Below are 21359 nucleotides of genomic sequence, written 5' to 3'. Positions count from 1 at the left end.
CCTTGAGGGGGCCACTTAGGGATCTGGGGCAAAATCAGTACTTGGTCCTGCTAGTGAAGGCAGGGGGCTGGACTCAATGACCTTTCAAGGTCCCTTCCAGCTCTAGGAGATAGGATATCTCCATTTTTATTTTTTTTTTTAAAGGGAGGATGCTTTTAAAAAAATCTGGTCCTAAATCTCAATCCAAATTAGGAGTTTAGAAGCTAAGGGTCAAATTCTGATCTCCTTCACATGAATACAAATCAGCAGTTTACTCTACTGAGGTTAATGGAATTACTTCTGATTTACATTACTGATGTACTTAAGATGAGAATTTTGCCCAATAAATGTTTAATAATCCTATTAGTTTGTTCTCACAGTAGAATTTATGACACAATGAAGACCTCTTTATTAATACTAAGCCATGATTTTGTAAATGCTTTGAAATAACAATATAAAAAAGATCACATTTGGATTATTATATTTGTTTATTCCATTTGATATGAAAATTGGTAGATTTTACTTCCAAAATGTACAAATACAGATTTAAATATTGTTGGAGGAAACATTACAGATGTTTTTAATTATGTAATCTTTACACCCACGTATTTCTTGGTGGAAACCACTGCATGGGTCTGCACCACTTCTTAATATGCCATTTCTATAAATACTTTATGCTCATAGAAGCAAGCAGAATTATATGTTATAGTGAAGAACATGTAAAAAGTATTATTACTGAGGTTCTAAATATTGCTTTCTACAAGATAACCCTGTTATTTGGGTTCAGTACATAAACAGGAATGAACTCCTTCAGAGCACTAAAATATTGGTCCCTTTTGGTGCATTAACCATTAATTTAAAACTGCTGCTCAGATGATTGTGGTAATGCCATTTCAGCTAGTTTCTAAACATAACAAATAATGCTATTCATTTTTCTAGGATTTTACTCTCAGGAAATCAATGAGTAGAGTACTTTGGAAAAATAAGTTTCCTATGTCTTGAAAACCCAGTTCTATTGCTAAAACGGTATATATATTTAAAAGGTGAAAATAAATACCATTGTAATCCAATGTTTGCATAAAAGTTTCTTAAAATTATTTTCTCTGGGTAAACCAACTATAAGATGATAGTCCTAAAGCAGTTTGCTCATTTATAGGTTCTCTCTTGGTTATTTGGAAGTTTCATTCAAATCCTACTGAAGTGCAAATTATCTTCCTTTACATAGATAGTTAAAGGTAAGAATGATGTCTCCAGGTAATTAAGATAATGCTAAATTTTATGTCTTATCTAATAGTCAAAGACATTCAAGATCCAATGGTCTCCTTTGTCACTCCGTATTTCTTTGAAGAAGCTGGTCCAGTAGTTGCTAGAGGATAAAAATAAGAACAAACCCTTAAGTCACAATTTAGATGCGTGGTTGGGACATATAGAAGAAGCCACAGTGACCACTATAATTAAGGGTTGCATTAACAGTTTCCATTCGAATCTACTGACTTCAGTCACTTGAAACTTTCACCCTTCAGCCACATATGTTCCTGGTTCGGTCTCTCCTCAACAGGCATTCTGTGTGTGTGTAAAACTGTTGATATTTGAGTATGAGAGCAGTGAATAAACAATACCTTCCTATTATAAAAAAATTCTTGTGACTCCTCATGTTTGAAAAGTTCTAGTGTCAAAATAGCTGGGGGTAGAGAACTGAAAGATACACCTGTGCACATCATCTGTACTAACCTTTTTGTCTCTGGTTCTCCCATTGCACCATGTCCACATGCAGCAGTGCTCACAAACATTTTAGGGCTTTTGGAGTGTTGCATCTATCTATCCCACGGTTCCTAGCAAAGCTCCCTGGAACAGGTTGGGATGTCTATGGCATATAATCTCTATTTGCACCTGCTGCTCTTTTTCATTTATTCCATTGGATACTTGATCTCTGTACAGGACAGAGGCATCAACACTAGGGTGACCAGACAGCAAATGTGAAAAATCGGGACAGGAGGTAGGGGATAATAGGAGCCTATAAAAGAAAAAGACCCAAAAATCGCGACTGTCACTATAAAATCGGGACATCTGGTCACCCTAATAAATGAACCATTAGGCTATACCCTGCTAAATCCTTGCTTTTGGAAATTCATGGCAGAGAGTCACCAGTTTCCCCATAAACACCTGCCAGAGCAACTCTGGACCTGGAGGCTTGGGATAATGAACTCTGCTTTGACTAGTGGCTCTTGAAGAGATAAGGAGTTTGGTTTCATTATTTCATAAATGTACTCATTTTTATTATCATTTAACATGTATACTGCATTGTTTTAGTTTTTCTTCCTCTTTTTGCTTTGTTTTGTAACTGCACTAATTTTTCCTCCTCTCTTGCATTTCCTTCTACTAGCCAGAGATGGGAGCCAGATGCTTTAGACCGGGGTATAGAGATATGGTTTCCCTTTGAGCCCACCATTCAGGGGAGAAAAGGGTGTGACCAGTAGTAATGGAATACAATGGTGAAATGGAATGGTCCAGTGGTTAGGGCACTGGCATGGGACTCAGAGCTCCAGGTTCACTTCCATGTGTGATCTTGGGCAAGTCACTTAAACCCAGGTCTTCAAAATGTCTTCAGGAGCCTAACTCCCACTGATTTCGCCTTTGAGGATCTGGACCCTCTCAGGGTATGTCTACACTGCAATAAAACACCCGTTACTGTCCTGTGTTAGCTGACTCGGGCTTGGGCTGCAAGGTTAAAAAACTACAATGTAAATGTTTGGGTTCAGGCTGGAGCCTGGGCTCCTGGACCCACCCAAACATCTACACTGCAATTTTATAGACCTGTAGCCTGAGCCATACAAGCCTGAGGCAAGTGACATGGGCCATGTGTGTTTTGTTGCAGTGTAGACATAACCACTATGTTTCAGTTCTCAGTCTGTATAATGGAAATAATAGCACTTCCCTACCTCACAAAGGTGTTATGAGGATAAATACATTAAAGATTGTGAGGTGCTCAGTATAGAAATGCATAAAATAGATAGGTAAGTGGATTTACTTGGGGGTTATGGGACCAGAGGTACGATTTTAGGGCAGTTATAACCAAATCAGGCCTATTCACAATGGAACCATTACCTTTTTGAAGACCTCCACCCGTAGTCTGTTGCTCTGTATGATTATTCGTTTCTGTTTTTCTTCTTCTTTCTTTTTCACTTCAGGCAAGTTATTATAAATCCTGACATAAATTCAGAATGTAAATTTTAACATATCATTCTACAGTGTCACCACTAACTTAATTTTTCAAAGTGGAAAAAATTCTTCTAGGCAATCACTGATATTATTATGCATTTATAAATATCTGAATTAGATTTCATACAGGTATCTATTAGCAATAGCACTGGTATCACAATGAAAGGTTTTGAACTGAGAAACTTGAGAAATGGTCTTTATTCTGAAATGATTAAATGAAAGTAGAGGGCCAGGTTATTTCAGTTACGTCTGTGCAATTCTGGAGTAACTTCACTGAGCTCAGTGGAGATCATCTAGATTTATAGCAGTGACTGAGACAAGAATCTGGCCCATAAGCTTGTTGTAGATATATCACAGGGGTAGGCAACCTATGGCACGGCACGCGACCTGATTTTCAATGGCACTCACACTGCCCGGGTCCTGGCCACTGGTCCGGGGGGGTCTGCATTTTAATTTAATTTTAAATGAAGCATTTTAAAAACCTTATTTACTTTACATACAATAATAGTTTAGTTATATATTATAGACTTACAGAAAGAGACCTTCTAAAAACGTTAAAATGTATTACTGGCACGTGAAATCTTAAATTAGAGTGAATAAATGAAGGCTCGGCACACCACTTCTTAAAGATTGCCGACCCCTGATATATCACAATACAGATTCCAAGCAATAACCTTCAGTGATTACTAAAAAATGTGTAAGAAAAATAAAATGATAATTATATAAACTGATAAGTTTTTCTCTCTGTCACTGTGATCCTTTCACCAGAAAACAAAATAGTCAATTCTTAATGTAATTGCAGTTCTTGGTTACAATCATAAAATTAACGTTGGGTCTGATCCTTTTCCCATTGCAGTCAGTGGCAAAATTTCCATTGACTCAAGTGGGAGCAAGATTAGGCACTCTGTAACACATATCTTCTTACTCAGCAATTCTGCTCTTTGTGTGTATTCTGATCTAAATCACAAGTATTCAGACTTAATTAGTTTAGTGGACTATAAAACTTTCCTTTCCCCCCCCAACCTATTTTGCACTACAGCGTCCCTATAGCAGCCTATTCTGGCTTATAATTATCAGTGGTGTTTTATTTTTAAGGACAGTGGGACAGATTCTGATCTCTGTGACATTAGGGTACATTCAGAAAAACTCCTTGACATCACTTTGCATTTTTCATTGTTGTAAATGACTATATAAGGTGCAAGGCAATGGAAGATCAGACCCCCTAAGTATCTAATAATTGCAGTCTTTGCTAGGATATGTGCTGTGGTCAAGATTTAAAAAAAATTTTGTGTGTACAACTTAATCCACCTTAAAAAGGCCTGATTTTCAGAGGATGAATAAGTGAGTGCTTGGTGAAAACCAGGTCATTTTAAGGTGCCTCAAGTTGGGCCTTCAAAATCACTAGTCACTATTAAAAATCTTGACCTCAACTTCTCTGCAGAAAGACAGCTTTCACTACTGGAGAAAAACCACATTCAATGCTTACCTAAGAAATTAACTCCTGCTGTTAACAAGAAAATGCACTGGATTGTTTATGGTAGATGAATAATAATGAGTATGGCAGAAGATGGAGAAAGCAGCCTGCAGAATAAGAGCCCCAAAGGAATATGCAGCAGGATGTGGTGCAAACTTCATTGTGAGACGTGAAATTAGGTATTACAGAGCTGAAACTTCTGGTATATTTTGAGGGCTACAATATATGCACAATATTACCACAAATCTCTAAAATGTTAATAAACAGATTTGAAGAAATAACATTTAGTAAATTACTAAAGACCATCAGATAATATGTGAGAGCAAGTGGAGCATTATAGGCCACAAAGTAAAGACAGAAGCCTCCCAAATTATACCCCTCCACAGAGGCCAGCCATAATTGCACTTCCTATGCTCTCTGAGCGCAGGGATGCTCCCTGCCATCACCCCCAGGGCACTAGATACCCCAAAAAGGGGTGGGAGGAGGCAGAACCAAGACATACACACACTGGGCAGAAGAACTGGTGTCCATCCAAGGCAGTGTAAGCTGCACTCCATAAAGGGAGGTAATGGAGGGGGTGTTCTCTCCTCTCTCTCCCTCAGTGCTCATGAGAGCCCCCAGAAGCATTGTTTTTCCCTGCAGTAGAAGGCCTCCTGTTGCTTCTGCTAGGACAGTACAGCTCCACACCATCCACTAAGTAGGGCTACAGCTCCTATCCACTCGAGCCATTTTAGGGGGAAGAACATTGCCCATGTTTGTGCATATTGCACAAGGCATGAAATACAACAAACGCAAGATTACAATGCTAATTAGGAAGTGCAAAGTCTTGGCACTGGATCCCAGGGAATTACAGTGAATTCTAAACCGAAATGTTGTGTACCTTTTAGATCTCATGTGCATCTCCTTCTCCGAAATGAACCTTTCCTTTGGTTTGAACAGGTTATCTAATAAAAGAAACATTTAGTTAATTTCTGAGGAATCTTTATTTAGCATGTTTTAATGAAACGATAACAGCACTGCTTTCCCTAAATTTATCCACATGGTGTTATTTCGTATTAAATCATTGCTGACCTACTGCCTGATCCAGCTTGCATTGAAGGAAAGACTCTTGATGACTTCATCTGGAGTTGAATCAGACCCTTAAGCTGCCCTTTAGAGGGGGAAGGATGGATAGACCTATTGCCACCAGCCTTATTACATGGCTCATTTAATTTAAATGGATATAACTTTTGTCACTGTCACAAGCAGTAGTGCATACCTCCAATTCAAACCATGAACCAGCTGATGATTAGTCTGGCATAAGATGGCCTATTTTTCTGTCATTCTTTCTTGCCATTAGAAAGCCCAAGTGACTGATTCTCCACTGCCATGCATCTTCTGTAGTTAATTACATTGTAGCAACATAGATCAGATCCTCGGCCAGTGTTAACTGATTTACACCTGCAGAAACTTGGCCCAATGGGTGCAATTCTGATTTGACAGAGTTTTCCATCCACTTTGCACAGGTGGAAACAGCTGCACACGGCAGTGGAGAATCAGGCTCAGGAGTCTTTGCTGATAAGATATGAGGAGACTCTCACATCTCCAGCACTTCCCTGGTCAAAGGGAAATAATTATGGATCAAAATGGTTAGTTTGATTCCTAAGATGTTAGGTAATTTTGATATTCTTCCTTCATATACTCTTATTAATGCAAAGTAATGGTAGACAATTTAATCCAGACACCTTCCCTGCTCCTGAGTCCTGCCTGTTAACAGCAACTTTAAATTCTGCCCTATTGTACATGTGTGTTACAATTTTATAACAACTCTACTATCCCCATGGCTTTTAGTAGCAGGGTGGCTGAGCAGTCATCCCACTTGTATCAGGAATTGGTTCATGATTTGGCGATAATGACCTTACATCTATTGCAGGAGTGTGAATGTGTTTACAGGGGAAAGAGAGGAAGGACTCCTTCCTGCTGTGGGAAGGTAATTTAGGGATTGTATTGAAAGGGTCAGGAGAAAAGGCAAACATTACCCAAGACATTATTATAAAAGTACAGGACACAATAAACACAGCAGAGTATAATCCAAAAATTTACAAGGAGTCTGGTGGCACCTTAAAGACTAACAGATTTATTTGGGCATAAGCTTTCGTGGGTAAAAACCTCACTTCTTCAGATGCATAGAGTGAAAGTTACAGATGCAGGCATTATATACTGACACATGGAGAGCAGGGAGTTACCAATGGTCAAACCAGCCAGTCCCTCTGCAAAAGAATAAATGGACACAAATCGGACATCAGGAATGGTAACATACAAAAGCTAGTAAATGAACACTTCAATCTCCCTGGTCATTCTATTACAGATTTAAAAGTCGCTATCAATGAACAAAAAAACTTCAGAAACAGACTTCAAAGAGAAACAGCAGAACTAAAATTCATTTGCAAATTTAACACCATTAATCTGGGTTTGAATAGGGACTGGGAGTGGCTGGCTCATTACAGAAGCAGCTTTTCCTCTCCTGGAATTGACACCTCCTCATCTATTATTGGGAGTGGACTACATCCACTCTGATTGAATTGGCCCTGTCAACACTGGTTCTCCATTTGCAAAGTAACTCCCTGCTCTCCATGGGCAGGTCTTCACTGATTTAAGATACGCATATTGCGTAGTTGAATTCGACGTATCGCAGCCGACTTACCCCGCTGTAGGGACGGTGGCAAAATCGACCTGTGCGGCTTCCCGTCGACGGCGCTTACTCCCACCTCCGCTGGTGGAGTAAGAGCGTCGATTCGGGGATCGATTGTCGCGTCCGATCCCCGAGAGGTCGATTTCTACCCGCCGACTCAGGCGGGTAGTGTAGACCTAGCCCATGTGTCAGTATATAATGCCTGCATCTGTAACTTTCACTCTATGCATCTGAAGAAGTGAGGTTTTTACCCACGAAAGCTTATGCCCAAATAAATCTGTTAGTCTTTAAGGTGCCACCAGACTCCTTGTTGTTTTTGTAGATACAGACTAACACGGCTACCCCCTGATACTTAATCCAAAAAATTGAAATTTAAAACCCAATATTTTACAAATTTTCGTATCAGAAAACATTGCTACGTATCATTGAAAAGCTGGGTCCTCATATCATGAGTTTCTAGATCCTCACTGGGCCCTGGACCCATGTTTTTTTTTTAAAAAAAGACCATCACAGGGTATTTACTAGCAGGAGCAGGGCAGGGTGGATTTGATTTAAATCACTAGTCAGAAAGACTCAATTTAATCATGGTTTTCTACATAAAAGTGCATTCTTGTTGGTTGTTATAACCTTAATACATATTCTTCACAACTCAGAGATAGATGTAGGTTTCATTTTTAGAAGGTACACACTATACATTTTTAAACAGTGATTTATTTTGAAAACTTTTCAGATTAGTTTTACAGCTATATCAGAAAATGAATGATTGTTTGGTTATTTCATTTACCAAAGGTAATTGAAGCAGATACTTATGAAGTCTGTGGAACCCCATAAGATTGGGTCCCTAATCCATGAACTATTGGAACTCATTTACAAAACTTTTCTTAAACATTACATGAATATATTGTCTCATACTACAGAATTAGAATTTATAATCCGTATTCCATGATGAGATATCTTTGAGCTATAATGTATCTTAATTAAAACTATCTTTAGATAGATTTTTTCCTCAAAAAGCATTTTATCAAAAAAATCTGATTTAAATAAAAAAATCGGATTTTTTTTATTTTATTTTATTTTAAATTATTGATTTTTATCCACCCTGGGTCAGGGTGATTTCGGTAATGCAAATTTGCAGGACCACTTAGAGGGCCACTGGGACACTTTAATACCACTGCATTATCAAAGGACTTTAGAAGACAGTATATTTCACAGTAAATGACAAATGTGCTTCTCTTCTGTCTCACTACAAATAAGAGAAAATAATATTGAAGATAAAGAAATAAATATTAAGTTCCAGAACTACTTGACACACAGGTCAGCTCAGGGCTGAGCCTGTATCCACTGCCCTGAGTACAGACCTTCCCCCTTCACATTCTGCTCCTAGCTTTTTAAGACACCACATATGTTTCACTGGTATTTATGGAGGTTGCCCCTGGCAACCAAACAGCCTAGAGCCATTTAAAGGGGCCACACCCAGCATCTCAATTACATTCAGTTTACTGAGGAAAAAAGCACCTTGTCTTTAAGAGCACTGTCATTCACATATCTGATGAAAGGAACCATTCAGCAATTTCCCTCCTGAGCTGATAAAGTTTTCAGAATGAAAGTTGTGCAAAAAGAAACTCCTCTATGCTTGAGGATTAACCCTTTTTCAAATGCTTTATAACTGGCAAATAAACCTATAAATTAGCCAAATAAATTTTAACTAAACTTAATCATATTGTATTACAAACTTTAAACAAACAATATCCCCCCACACACATATGAGGACACATTGTCTGATATGACCAAGCAAAGCTTGGCACAGGATGGGGGCTGCAAAGTTAAGTGGGGCCACTTTGGCTCCTCATGTACCTTAGAGCTGCCTCACTGATGCTCCACATCCTCTAACCCGCAGAAGGTCACGTTAATCCTCTGGGGTCTTGTTAAGCTAGCTTTATAGCCCCTATGCAGTGGAAGGGTGCAAAGGAACACAGCGGAACTAAGAACTTGGCTGATCAGATATTTAAAAATAAAGGACAAACTCCCCTCCTCTGTGGTTGCACAGAACTAATATGTGGGGATCTTGTACAAAAGATTCATACCCCTGCCCAGCATAGAGTCCAGCTTCAGGAGTGTTCCCTCCTCATTCCTGTGCAGAGCAGGAGACAGCCAGGGGCGGAGTGAGGGTGAGCGAGTAGCCCCAGCAGTGGCCTTGATTGTCCTACACTGAGCCTTCCTGAACTCAATCAAATTTGGCTTGGGGCAAGCAGTGGATTTGGCCTGATCAGATGAATAATGTCATTTGGGTGCACAGAGCATTTGCTCACATAACTCCCTATACATCAAGATTAGTATTTGCGGAAACCTCTAATTTTTTGTCTGGAGAGCGGTGGTTTTCTGACTGCTGGGACAAAAATCATCTCTTAAAAGGTTTTACTTTTTTTAATAAAAAGTTATGTTAGTGACATTTCCAGCCAGCAAGCTGGAAAGGCTTCTTTCCAGATTCCCACCCATGGAACACAGTGAAGAAATGTCAGCTGGCTTCAGACTAACCAAGCTCCTGCCAGAAGCTTTGGGCTCCCCATCCTGGAGTGCAGTGAAGACAACAGCAGCTGGCTTCATCTCTTCAGAAAGCAGTTAATCTCCAGTTAGGTTTCACCTGAGGAGTGGCTAATGTCTAAGGGGTGGTTAGTCAGTAATTGTAAGAAGAGGAAGAAGAATTTCCTGCAGCTGGGAGATGAAGTTAGGCTGGGACTCATATTTATGTGTCTAGTCCAACCATGTCCCCCAGCCTACATAAGCTTTTTCTGCAAATGCCATTTACATACTATTCCCTCAGGTTATGAAATGGCAGAAGAGCTGCAGCTTGAACTGGGAGGTCAGGCCAGCACCGAGCTGCTTCTTTGCAGGGAAGCAGGGCCACCAGCAGGGGAGAGATGGACATGGAGAATAAGACTGCCCACCTGCTCAAGTAGTGAGGGATAAGGCTTTTTCTTCAGGGACTCTTGAGGAAAGGAGTAAACTATTCCTCAGTGCCTCAGCACATAATGCTGGGAACAAGCATAGGGTACAAGAGGGTGTGCTCTGAAATGCAGGCCCATGACTTTTCTGTGACTTCATAATAATAAGCTGAGGCTATTCTCTAATTTTACCACAAGTCAATGTGACAAAATGGCCTCCATGTTTGAATTACAGAGAATTACCACAGAGGCAGCAAGCAGGACTACAACTGTAGTGTATGCCTTCTATTGCTCTAGAGCAATAATCTCCAGCTGACCTCAGAGCTGTCGTGAAGGACACTGGAACAAGAAACAGCCAGCACGCCTTGGCAGGAAAGAGAGGTTGCCGTGGTAGAGGCTTTTAAAGGAAGAATAAAACGGGGAAATCCTGAAAAATCTTCCCTGGAAGATAAAAAAAAACTACCTTGCATATAAAAATATCTGCTGCATAAGAGAACAGTCATAAGATTTATAATGCAATGTAATAGGCAAACCATGCAATACCCAGTCACATGGCATCTCTCCGCTAACTCTCAGGGCAATACTCAAGAGAAAAAATAATGTAAAATATGGCTTTACAAAAAGGTTAAACCTTGGGGGATTGCACCAGGAGAAAATCTTAAAATCATTGAAAAAGGAAATGAAAAGCCAATGCAAATTATAGAGTAAAAATAATATGTGCATAGTACTTAATTATTGTTAACATCCAAGCAGCAAAATATAGTTCCAAGTGGAAGTTTGCCATGCTGGTTCTTCAAAAGGGCCACCATGCTAAGAATTATAATAGCTATGACCAAATGCATAATCAAGACCTGAATTAACATCCCTATTGAGCAAAGATCAAAGTAAGGCATAAGGTAGACAATGCACCAAGATGATAATAGCCAGCCTCTAAATTACATTTGTTAGATTATTACAATTCAGCATCAAATTCATAGCTTTGATTTTTAATGTGAAAAATATTCTAGGCAGGGAAAAGTACTGAGTTCTAAGATTGACAGCTATTCAGGGTTTTTGCTGAGAAATTCCACAGAAAAAAATGAGATGCTTCATCCATGTTTTATTCAAATCCTGTAAGACTGCTGAGATACTGGTATTTATAACAATACCATGCACAGCAGTGATTTATTTGTAACATTCCTTTAATGGGGTGAGGAAGCCACACCAAGGTCTTGAAGTTGCTAACCAAGATAAATAGCTCATCATCATCAATATATTTTTAACAAATGCTAATGCTAAGCCCAGAGATGGATTAGAAAAAAAAAATACATTTCCTGACTGGGAAGCTATTAAATGTTTAGACAGAGGACAGACAGCTTAGGAATGAGAAGAGTAGGAATAGGTTCCTTGGCTTCCCACGTTGAAATAAATCACTGAGCCACTGAAATATAGACAAAATGTACTGTGGGCTAGTTTCTGCCTACGTACATGGATGTGCCTTCCACTTATGAGTGGGAGCCCTAAAAATGTGAACACAGCTAGAATGTGACCCTGCATTGTATGTTGCCAGTAACTGAAAAGAGACGCCCTGGTGTGGCACTTGCAGGTAGTTATACGCATGTGCATCTCTCCCATTCAGCTAAAACAGGAATCCACCAAAAGCACATTGATCCTCCTTCACTGACAAATTAGCCAGTTACTTCCACCAGTTCAGTGGTTTGACTTTCTTTAAAACTTCAGCAGCAAACGTACTGCAGAATATTTTTTTTAATGTCTGGAACTGCACTCTGCTGTCTTTTGCAGAGATGCCGTTGAGTACATACAGACTTCATGGCTACTGCATTATAAATCATTAGTCTGTGTGTCCATTTTAAAAAGAAAATTAACCCTGAACATAAACTGAATACATGGGAAAAATTCTGCTTAGTGACACCCATGCCACCCTGCTAACCAAGGGAAGAATTTTTCCCTGTGGTGTTTTCAGAGTAGCCAGATTCAGATGTGCTGTATATTGTATGCTGGTCACCTGGTGCAAGGGAGTTAAAGCATTTATATTGACCAGGATTTAAAGGAGTGTTGTAAGAACATGTTAGCTAACACATGTTAACTAACAAACACATTCTAAAGGTCTAGTGTGGACAACATTAACATGAGCTCCTGCTTAAGTTTCAACTCAACCAGCTAGCTCATGTTTAAGTCTACACTGCCTAGTGAATACTACGCCCTTAGAACACGTTCTACCAACACACTTTTTATCTAAGTCTAAGGGCCTGTTTATTCTCTGCTGTGCAGCCTGTGTGGTCATTTACATCAGTGCAGAATGGATGAAGTGTAGGAGTAACATGCTACCATTTTGATCTGGTGACAGTGGATAATCAGTCCTAAATTGGTGTAACTTATATGGCAAAGGGCCAGAAGAAGGTGTAAGTAAAAGTGTGTAGGCCTGATTCTCTGTTTCTTCACTCCTTGTTAATCACTTCCCCCTGTACAAATTTGATCTGTGCTCTGGATATCCATCCTCACTGGCCTTTCTTAACATGACAGGTCCAACAATGAGAGACTTCACCAGTTATCCTATAAAACCTGTCAAGTTTGTGTATGAAATCCAGATAGTGCCAATGTTATGCTAAAAGTTTCTGGACCAAATTCATCCCTAGTGTATGAATTCAGTCCCTTGTCCAAATTTACTAAGATCTTCTGGAGGGCTTAGCACATAGGTCAGAAAACTTTGGAATAACAATTGTCTTGCACAGTATAGCACTCTGGGGCACTAGGTCCCAAGTGTGTCTCTCTCCTCCTTCCTTGAAGAGAAACTGCAGAGAGGAACAAGCTAGAAGGAACAGCTGCAGAAGCAGGGATCTTTGGACATTCAGAGAACTTTCTACAGTTTTGACTGGACTTTCTCTGACCTATACTGATTGGCTGTTTGCTCCAACCCTCTCCCGTCCCCTCCCTCACAGCCTTTTCACCTTAGCTTCACTGCCCACCTGCCCCTCTTACCCTCTTCTCCCCTGCCCTGTCCCTCTCACCCGCTTCCTTCAATCCCCTCTCTACCGTCACTTGTCTTTCGATTTAGCTTATCCCCTCTTCCCTCCCCTAAATGTGGAACTAATGTGTGTCACCATCCCATTGTTCACTCTGCTTCTGTGTTCTACCCCTTCCCGCACTCTGTGTCTGCCTTGTCTATTTATGTTGTTAGCTCTTGGGGGCTGTGTTTGTACAGTGCCTAGCACAATGGAGCCCTAGTCTTGCTTGGCCCATAGGCACCACCATAATAAACATGGTTAATAATAAAACAATAACAAAAATAGGTAGTTGCTGTTCTCAGTTAGATTTTTCTGAGCATACCCTAATCTGTATTCATCACTTTTGGCTCCAAACTACTAGCAAGGTGCCAACAGTGTGAGTGATGCTGTTGCTAGCAATGAATAATGTCTGGGGGGGGGGGGGGGGGAATCAGAGTCTTGACAAAATGGGAGTAATATACAACTTACAATGGAAATGTGGCTGCAAACATTTAATCAACCAGCAATGCCACCTGAAGGCAGGCAGGCTGCATTATAATGGCTGTGTGATTGGTTGGTTGTGTATTTTTTTTTTTGGTCCATATTCTCTGATTACCATTGTCCACATTCCCTATTAAACCTATAAATCTAAATGATAATCAGGTCTACACAGTTCTTCTCAGGACAGCCCAAATGAAAAAGCCTGTTTTCTACAGCCATTTTGAACATAGTTCAGGAGGTGTTCCACGCATTTGCTTCCAAAATACTTTTGAAGATAGAAGATTTGAGACTGACTGCTGGATATTAATATAAATCAGGAGAAATCAGCAGACATCTATTGAGGGGGTGGATGGTAACTTAATGATTTCCTATATTGCTGTTTCCAGTAAACAGTCTCCCAGAAGGAAAGGAAAATAGAGGGTATAAAAATATGTTCTTGTGAATTAAAAAAAAACCTTCTAAAAGTGCTTATGTACACTAAGATCACAAGGCTGTTCATTAGGAGGATTTAAAGGCCTGTGAACAGCTGGTAGTCTTGTCACTAAAGTAATTACATCATGGTTTTTGAGATTTAAATCCAGTTATTTGAACATTGTTTCTATTCAGTTCGTCACAGTGGGATCTCTAATTTGTTCGGCATAGTCAACAGCAGAATAGTGTTTCTTGGAATAATTAGCACTCTAGAAATTTAACAGTACACATTGCACAGTACAAAGGCTAGTAAAAGAGTTGTAGGTTGTTTGCCTCTGAAATGTACTTGTGATAATAAAATCTTCTGCTGGATAAACATTCACATTTTTATAACATTACTTCGGGCATTTTGTGAAATCCTGTTCATGAATTACAATTACAAATGGTAAACAACTTGTTTTTGAAGATGAGAAGGTAAAGGGAAGCTGCACAGATGTTGGTATTTATATGGAAATGATATTGGATACCAATTATCTTTCTCCTTTATGAGAAACAGTAAAGTTATAACAACATGGGCAAAATGGTTTGAAGATTATGTGTGATCTAATAATCCTATATTCTCAATAAACACACTTCATTCTGTTAAAGTGATGTTAAAGAGAGGTCTCTAAATGCCAATGTGTCTTTTTCACAGTAACATTAAGATAAAAAGTATGTGTTTTTCATGGTGAAATAGGTGTAGACTAGAGCATGCTCATCTAGGAGCAATTCAGTGCAACAACATACAAATTTGTTCAAGCCAACGGTACAAACAGCATCTCAATCACAGTTTTTAAACCCTTTCTGATAAAATCATCTGTCAAATTACTAGAAGCTAGATGTGATTTACAAGAAGAAAAAAAGATTGATGAAGGAGTGGCTGCTGGGATTTGCAGTGGATAGACTAAAGAGACTCACAGACTTTAGGGACAGAGGGAACATCATGATCATCTAGTCTGACCTCCAGTAACACAGTATTCCACACGAGCTTTCACTAGTGCCTTTTATAATATTACTAACACTGGAAATATCTCACCTGATGCATCCTACGATTGCATTAGCCTTTTTCACAGCGCCTCACATTGGCAGCTCGTAGTTATCCTGTGATCAACCAATATACCCAGGGATCTTTTTCCTCCTGTGTCACTTCCAACTGATAAGTTCCCAGTTTAGAGCAAAAATTCTTGTTGTTGGTAATAGTGCAAGACTTTGCACTATTATATTTCATCCCATTTCTATTATTCCAGTTTACAAGGTCACCCAGATCTTTTTGTTTGATATTCCAGTCCTTCTCTGTATTAGCTACACCTCCCAATTTTGTGCCATCCTCAAATTTTATTAGCACACTTCCACTTTGTGTGCTCAGATCATTAACAAAAATGTTAAAGAAGGTTGATCCCAACACCAATCCCTGTGGACTCCCACTGAAGCATGACAGTTCACCTTTCAGTATGACCTGCTGTAGTCTCCCCTTTAACCAGTTCCTTATCCACCTTTCAATTCTCCTATTAATCCCCATCTTCTCCAATTTAACAAATAATTTCCCATGCAGAACTGTATCAAATGCCTTACTGAAATCCAAGTAGATTAGACCTACTACATTTCCTTTGTCTAAAAAAAATCAGTTATCTCAAAGAAGGATATCAGGTTGGTCTGGAGTCATCTACGTTTTGTAAAACCATGATGTATTTTATTCCAATTACCTCTGTCCTTAACTACTTTCTCTTTCAAAATTTGTTTCAAGACCTTGCATACAACCAAGAGCAAACTAACAGGCCTGTAGTTTCCTGCATCACTTTTTCCCCCTTTCTTAGGAACTATGCTAGCAATTCTCCAGTCATAGGGTAATACCCGCAAGTTTACTCACTGTAAGTAGCCCAGGAGTATAATAAGGATGCTGTGCTGCCCAGCTAGAAAGTTTCAGAACCTATCACCAGGGTCACTTATGTCCTGGCCAGTGGAAGTCATGTCTGCTAGTCAAGTTGCCCTTACAAAAACTGTTGCTGGCATATGCATGAATTACCATTGATGATATTCTGAAAAGGAGCTGTGTGTTTGACATGGTTACAAAGACCCCAGGAAAGGAGGAAAGAGTGTAAATCATCATTCTCAGGCTAAAGAGGCAATCAAAAGACCATACTCTGAAGTCTATGGACCCTATTAAAAATCATAGTATATGCTTTAACCTGGTTTCCATCTCAACATTCTGTTCTCTAGGGTTCTCTGTTTTTCTAATGCTGTTTTTATGTCTATTGTTTTGAAAGAACATACTGCTCCCCAGAGACCAAGAAACGTGCAGACAAGCCGGATTTGGCAGAGTCCCTGCAGTTTTCCCTCAGCTGTTGTGAAAATGGCCCCAGAAGATGCTAGTTTAGAGGTTTAGAATTAGCTGTTTAACCCTTGCCATATTATTTTCTTTATTCCAATAGTTCTTAGTGCCTGATAATGGCACTGCCCTTGCTAAGTGCCCTATGGACTTCAGGGTAATGAACACCTACATGGATACTAATTTAACCTGTTTCACAGTTCAGGGCTACCAAGGTCTTGAATTTTTTCAGTAGAATATTCATTCTCATTTCCAACGATACAGGGAGAAGAAGCTTAAAGACTGTAGCATTCCTTTTAGATCATCAGAGAGAATGGAAGGGAGGTTACAAGGCTACTGCCTTTGTTATCCTAATGGAGCAGCCAGTGCTAATATAAAAGAATGGAACAGCTGTCCAAAGGAGGACTTGTGCACTAAAAAGGAAATTCAGTGCATTTGTAAAACAACAACAACAACAACAAAACCAGACAAACAAAAAAACACTTTAAGATCCCAGCTTCTTAACAGAATATATAGGTTCCTATGGTGATGGGTGCCATACAAAGATATCGTAAATGACAATCCTTGCCCCCAATGAGCTTACAACCCTAAAGTGAGTTTACAATCTGAAGCAAGCACACTTACATTTTAATATAAAATAATTGGGAAATTTTTCTTCCCTTACTTATCTGTCAAGACCTAAGTTCTCAATTACATGATCCCATTGCCAGAGTATATTATTCTTTATGTAGGATCAGATTTCTGCATGATGCTTTGCAGGTAACGAAGATGACTTACTGTTATCTGAGCAGCTTGCATTTTGGGTTGGCCTCAGGCTCACGAGCATGTAAAGGGGAAAGCCGGCTTTATGTGTTAGTCATACAATGTCACCTTTTCTGAGCTGACTGACTTCCAGGCATTCTGTTGCAAAGTGACATCATTCTCCAACAGCATGAGAGAACTGTGTTGGAGACTACAGCTGGGATTTCTGAAGCTACCTAGGGGATACAGATGCCATTTCCCACTAAAATGAATGTGAATTGGTCCAAATCTCCAAAACAGTCTACCGATCCATTACCATATTTACACCTCTACCCCGATATAACGCAACCCAATATAACATGAATTCGGATATAGCGTGGTAAAGGAGCACCCCGGGGGGGGGGGCAGGGCTGCAAGCTCCGGCGGATCAAAGCAAGTTCAATATAACACGGTTTCACCTATAACGTGGTAAGATTTTTTGGCTCCCGAGGACAGCGTTATATTGGGGGTAGAGGTGTATTTTAATATTGTATTAAATATCCTTAAAAAAGCCTCAAATTGTTTTAAAAGCAAAACTTTAAACTTTCAAATACACCTACTAGATTATATAGTACTAAAGTAGGACAATAACTCTTCCACAACCTTCTAAATAAGTACTCAAACGCATGCTAAATAAGTGCACTCAAAGGCCACTCAATTCAAGCTGATGCTCTAGGCAAAACTTCTGTGTGCTGTTCCTCTGCCCGGTGCAGACTATCAAATCTTATTGCAACACAGCCATGGAACAGAAGTGTGGAATGGAACCAGCCCTCCTCTCCCCCCCACCCCCCAACACACACACACTCCGACAGCCTGCTGGAATCTGGGGCCATTTGTTACCAATGCAGCCAGCACTCCGTAGCCATTCATTACCAATGCGGTCTCACTGAGAGGCTCCTCTCCCATGCTCTGGAGTGTACAGCTGGCTTAGCCCTTCAGCATAAGTATACTTAATTCTGAGTCGAGTTGTTATATCATTTATCAGCAAGGATGCGCACTGCAGGCTGCTCCCACTTAGAACAACTGGCCCACGCTCCTGTGTGGGGTGCAAAGAGGCAGCCATCTCTGCTCTCAGCTCTGCCCAGCGCTGGGCCTAGGACTGAGTGGGGGGCTGGAGTAATCAGAATTTGGGGGATCTGCCAAATGACAGTGGAGGTGAAGACTCTGAGCCAGGCTGACCCCCTTACTGCCTGCTTTGAGGAACAATTCACCAGCCGGGATCACACTCCTGCCCTCTGGTGGTTTAGGCTCAGTGGGGTCAGGATTCAGCACTGAGACGCATTGCCCTGCACAGCCCTTCCAACCAACTCCTGGACCACCCGCCTTCCCCTGGTAGCCCTCCTTTCCCTCCCAACCCCCCAGAGAGCCTGCTAGGTCCATGGGGGGTTTGCCCTGCCCTTGGTCTCTGCCTGCTATATACACCCCCTGCAGTCGGGAAGGTCCTGGAGGTGCCTTACTTGCCCCAGTCACTCACTCCAGTCAGCTCAGCTGGTCACCAACTCAGGCTCAGGCTGAGGGCAGGGACAGACTAGCACTCAGCACACTGGTGGCCATGCCCACGCTTGCAGGCTCTGATGACAGTCAGCCTTAATTTTCAGCTTGCTCCACAGTGGGCCCTCGGCAGCCTGGGCTCTGTGCGCTGGGAACACTGGCCTGCCTGGTTAGCAGCATGTTTGATTCTAGGGGGTATGAGATGCTGTGCAGGCATTTGCTGGCTGGGGAGCCGGCAGCACCAGCCACCTGGGATGAATGGATGAGCAAGGAGTGATCACAAGGTGAGGAACGAGGGGGTGGAGGTGACAGGACAGCTGCAGGGGAAGGAAGAGAAGTATAGGGAAGCTGCAGGGCAAAAGGGGTAGGTGGAGAAGCTGGAAGGGGAACTTGGGTTTCCCAGCCTAGCTGTCAGGCTCTGTCTCATGCAGCATTCAGCACTCCGCCATAGTCACCAGGAATTAAAATCTTTATTTTTAAATAAAATATTCATCGGTGGGTCCCTGGCAGCATGGAGTCAGCAAGGGTCCCACGTCCACATGGGGATAGTTCCCCCCTCCCTGGCCAACTGCCCAGGGCATTTGCCTTTGGATGGATTTGGTGCTACCATTTCAATACACACAAACTTGCACACACATTCATCTTTGTTCTCAGACACACACCCGACTACCCTCCATGCAATGAATCGCTCCTGAGTAACAGGTGTCACCACCTCAGGGTCTAGGCTTTTGCATCTGCGGCTATTGGTGGGAACCATGCTCCCTGTTAATATTACTCCCCTCCACTGGGACTTGCTGTCCCTCCCAGCCAGTGGTATGAGGAGCTTGGTGCTTGTAAACAGGTAGCAAACTGTGGAGCTTAAACTGAGCTAAGAGGGTTAGTGGGCAGCTCTCTCCCCTCCTGCCAATAGGAGCAAGATTGGGTCTCCTCTGGGGTCCTGATACCCCAGAGCCAGACTGCTGCAGGACTCCCCTCTTCCTCTCTGCTCCAGGTCACCCCACTCCAGGGGGGGCATGTTTTGTCATTTCAGCCTACCATTTAAAGGCCTGGTCCCAGGCTCCCCGGTTTGACTAGAGTGCATCAGAACCTCCCTTTCTCCCCATTCCCAGATGGATGGTAGCTCCAGAGATCTGCCTGCTTTGTTCAACATTTGAGTACAGAACAGTATTCAGATTTGTGTCCAGAAGCAAAAAGGGGAAGGGGGAGAAGATAGGGTGGGGGAGAGGCGAGAGGCATAGGGCCACACTGGCGATTTTGTGCTCCAATTCTCCAGCCCCTATCCTTCTCACCCAGAGGGTCCTCTAGCTATAGGCAAACTAAGTAGCTATTTCCTAAGGAGGCAGCTGCCTAGAGGCAGGGTCTATGGGGGTGTGAATTGCAGAGCACTCTAATGTGTAGTGCTCTAACTGGCCTACGTGAACGCTGCCGCGGTGAACTAGAAGGTATCTAGTACACATTGATGTAGTCCTGTGGACTATATCAGCAGGCACCTTTTAGTTAGTGCCAGCGAGGTCCACACAGACCAGTTAGAGCGTTCTGCAATTCACCCCACCCCAATCTGTCTCCTCCAATAGACCAGTCTGCTGTGCTGCTTCTCCCAGAAATCTGCTGCAAAGTTTGCCTATTACTAGAAAGGCCTCTGCCTGCACTGCTAATACCATTAATGACAGTAGGCTCTGCATAATAGCCACCATTAGTAGAAGGTTCAAAATGGCCATGGTCATGACTCAGTACAAATTAAGTATGCTCAATATATTTATATACTTCCCAATTTCTCTTTTTTTGTTGTGGTTGTGCTTACTTGAATAAGGAAATAGTTGTTTTTAAAAAGTTGTACTTGGTCATTACCAATTTAGTAAACCATTTCTTAACAGTAGCCTACATATTTATGCTTAGTCAGACACCTAAAATTTACTATTTATCCATAAGTTAATTTACTATGGCATAGATGTGACTATTTCTGTCCAGGGCCGCCGAGAGCGGGTTCGGGCCCTGGTGAAAAAAAAATTTCGGGCTGCCTGGCAAGGGCGGACTGGCTAAACAGTCAGGGAAACCGGGCCCGGGCCCCCTTCCGGACCGCCAGGCCCCTGTAATTTGTACCGGCTCCCCCCACGCCCTGCTCGGCGGCCCTGTTTCTGTCATGATAAGAATGATAAGATATCACAAATAGAAAATTCAATGAGACTTTCTATGAGTAACAAGTTGTGGCAGATGAGTTATGGGAACAAAAGCTCTTCTTTAGACACATTTATCTTTAATAACTAACCATAAAGAGATGGAAACAGCCATTTACTTGTGCCATTAATGAATGCATTTCAATATTATGTTTTTCTCATTGAACAAGCATATAAATTAATATTTAATAATCATTCAAGGAGAAAGAGGTTAAATTTTTCATTTTTATTTTCAGAAAATATTTTTATAGTTGGACTTGGGGGCCTTAAACATGACCTAACAAAGGGAAAACATTGAGTTGTGTCTTTTTTTTTTTTTGCTTCTTCTCCAAGATGTATGACAAAAACCTGGTATCCCCAATCCTGTG

General features: G+C 41.2%; 1 protein-coding gene across 7 annotated transcripts in view; it reads right to left on the bottom strand.

Annotated features, from left to right (window-relative positions):
* Positions 1 to 448: 448 nt before the first annotated feature.
* Positions 449 to 21359, bottom strand: part of C7H10orf90 (chromosome 7 C10orf90 homolog) — a 189540-nt gene continuing 168629 nt past the window's right edge. For all 7 annotated transcript variants that reach the window (XM_054036146.1, XM_054036145.1, XM_054036149.1 and 4 more), the window contains 3 exons: positions 5553 to 5616; positions 3085 to 3184; positions 449 to 1345 (listed from right to left, as the gene is read on the bottom strand). In XM_054036146.1, the coding sequence (XP_053892121.1) occupies positions 1307 to 1345; positions 3085 to 3184; positions 5553 to 5616 (203 nt within the window). In that variant the 3' untranslated portion in view covers positions 449 to 1306. The remainder of the gene's footprint in view (positions 1346 to 3084; positions 3185 to 5552; positions 5617 to 21359) is intronic.

This window comes from Malaclemys terrapin, chromosome 7, assembly GCF_027887155.1.
Source record: "Malaclemys terrapin pileata isolate rMalTer1 chromosome 7, rMalTer1.hap1, whole genome shotgun sequence".
In the NCBI taxonomy this organism is placed as follows: Eukaryota; Metazoa; Chordata; order Testudines; family Emydidae; genus Malaclemys; species Malaclemys terrapin.
This window is presented reverse-complemented; position numbering and strand designations above follow the sequence as displayed.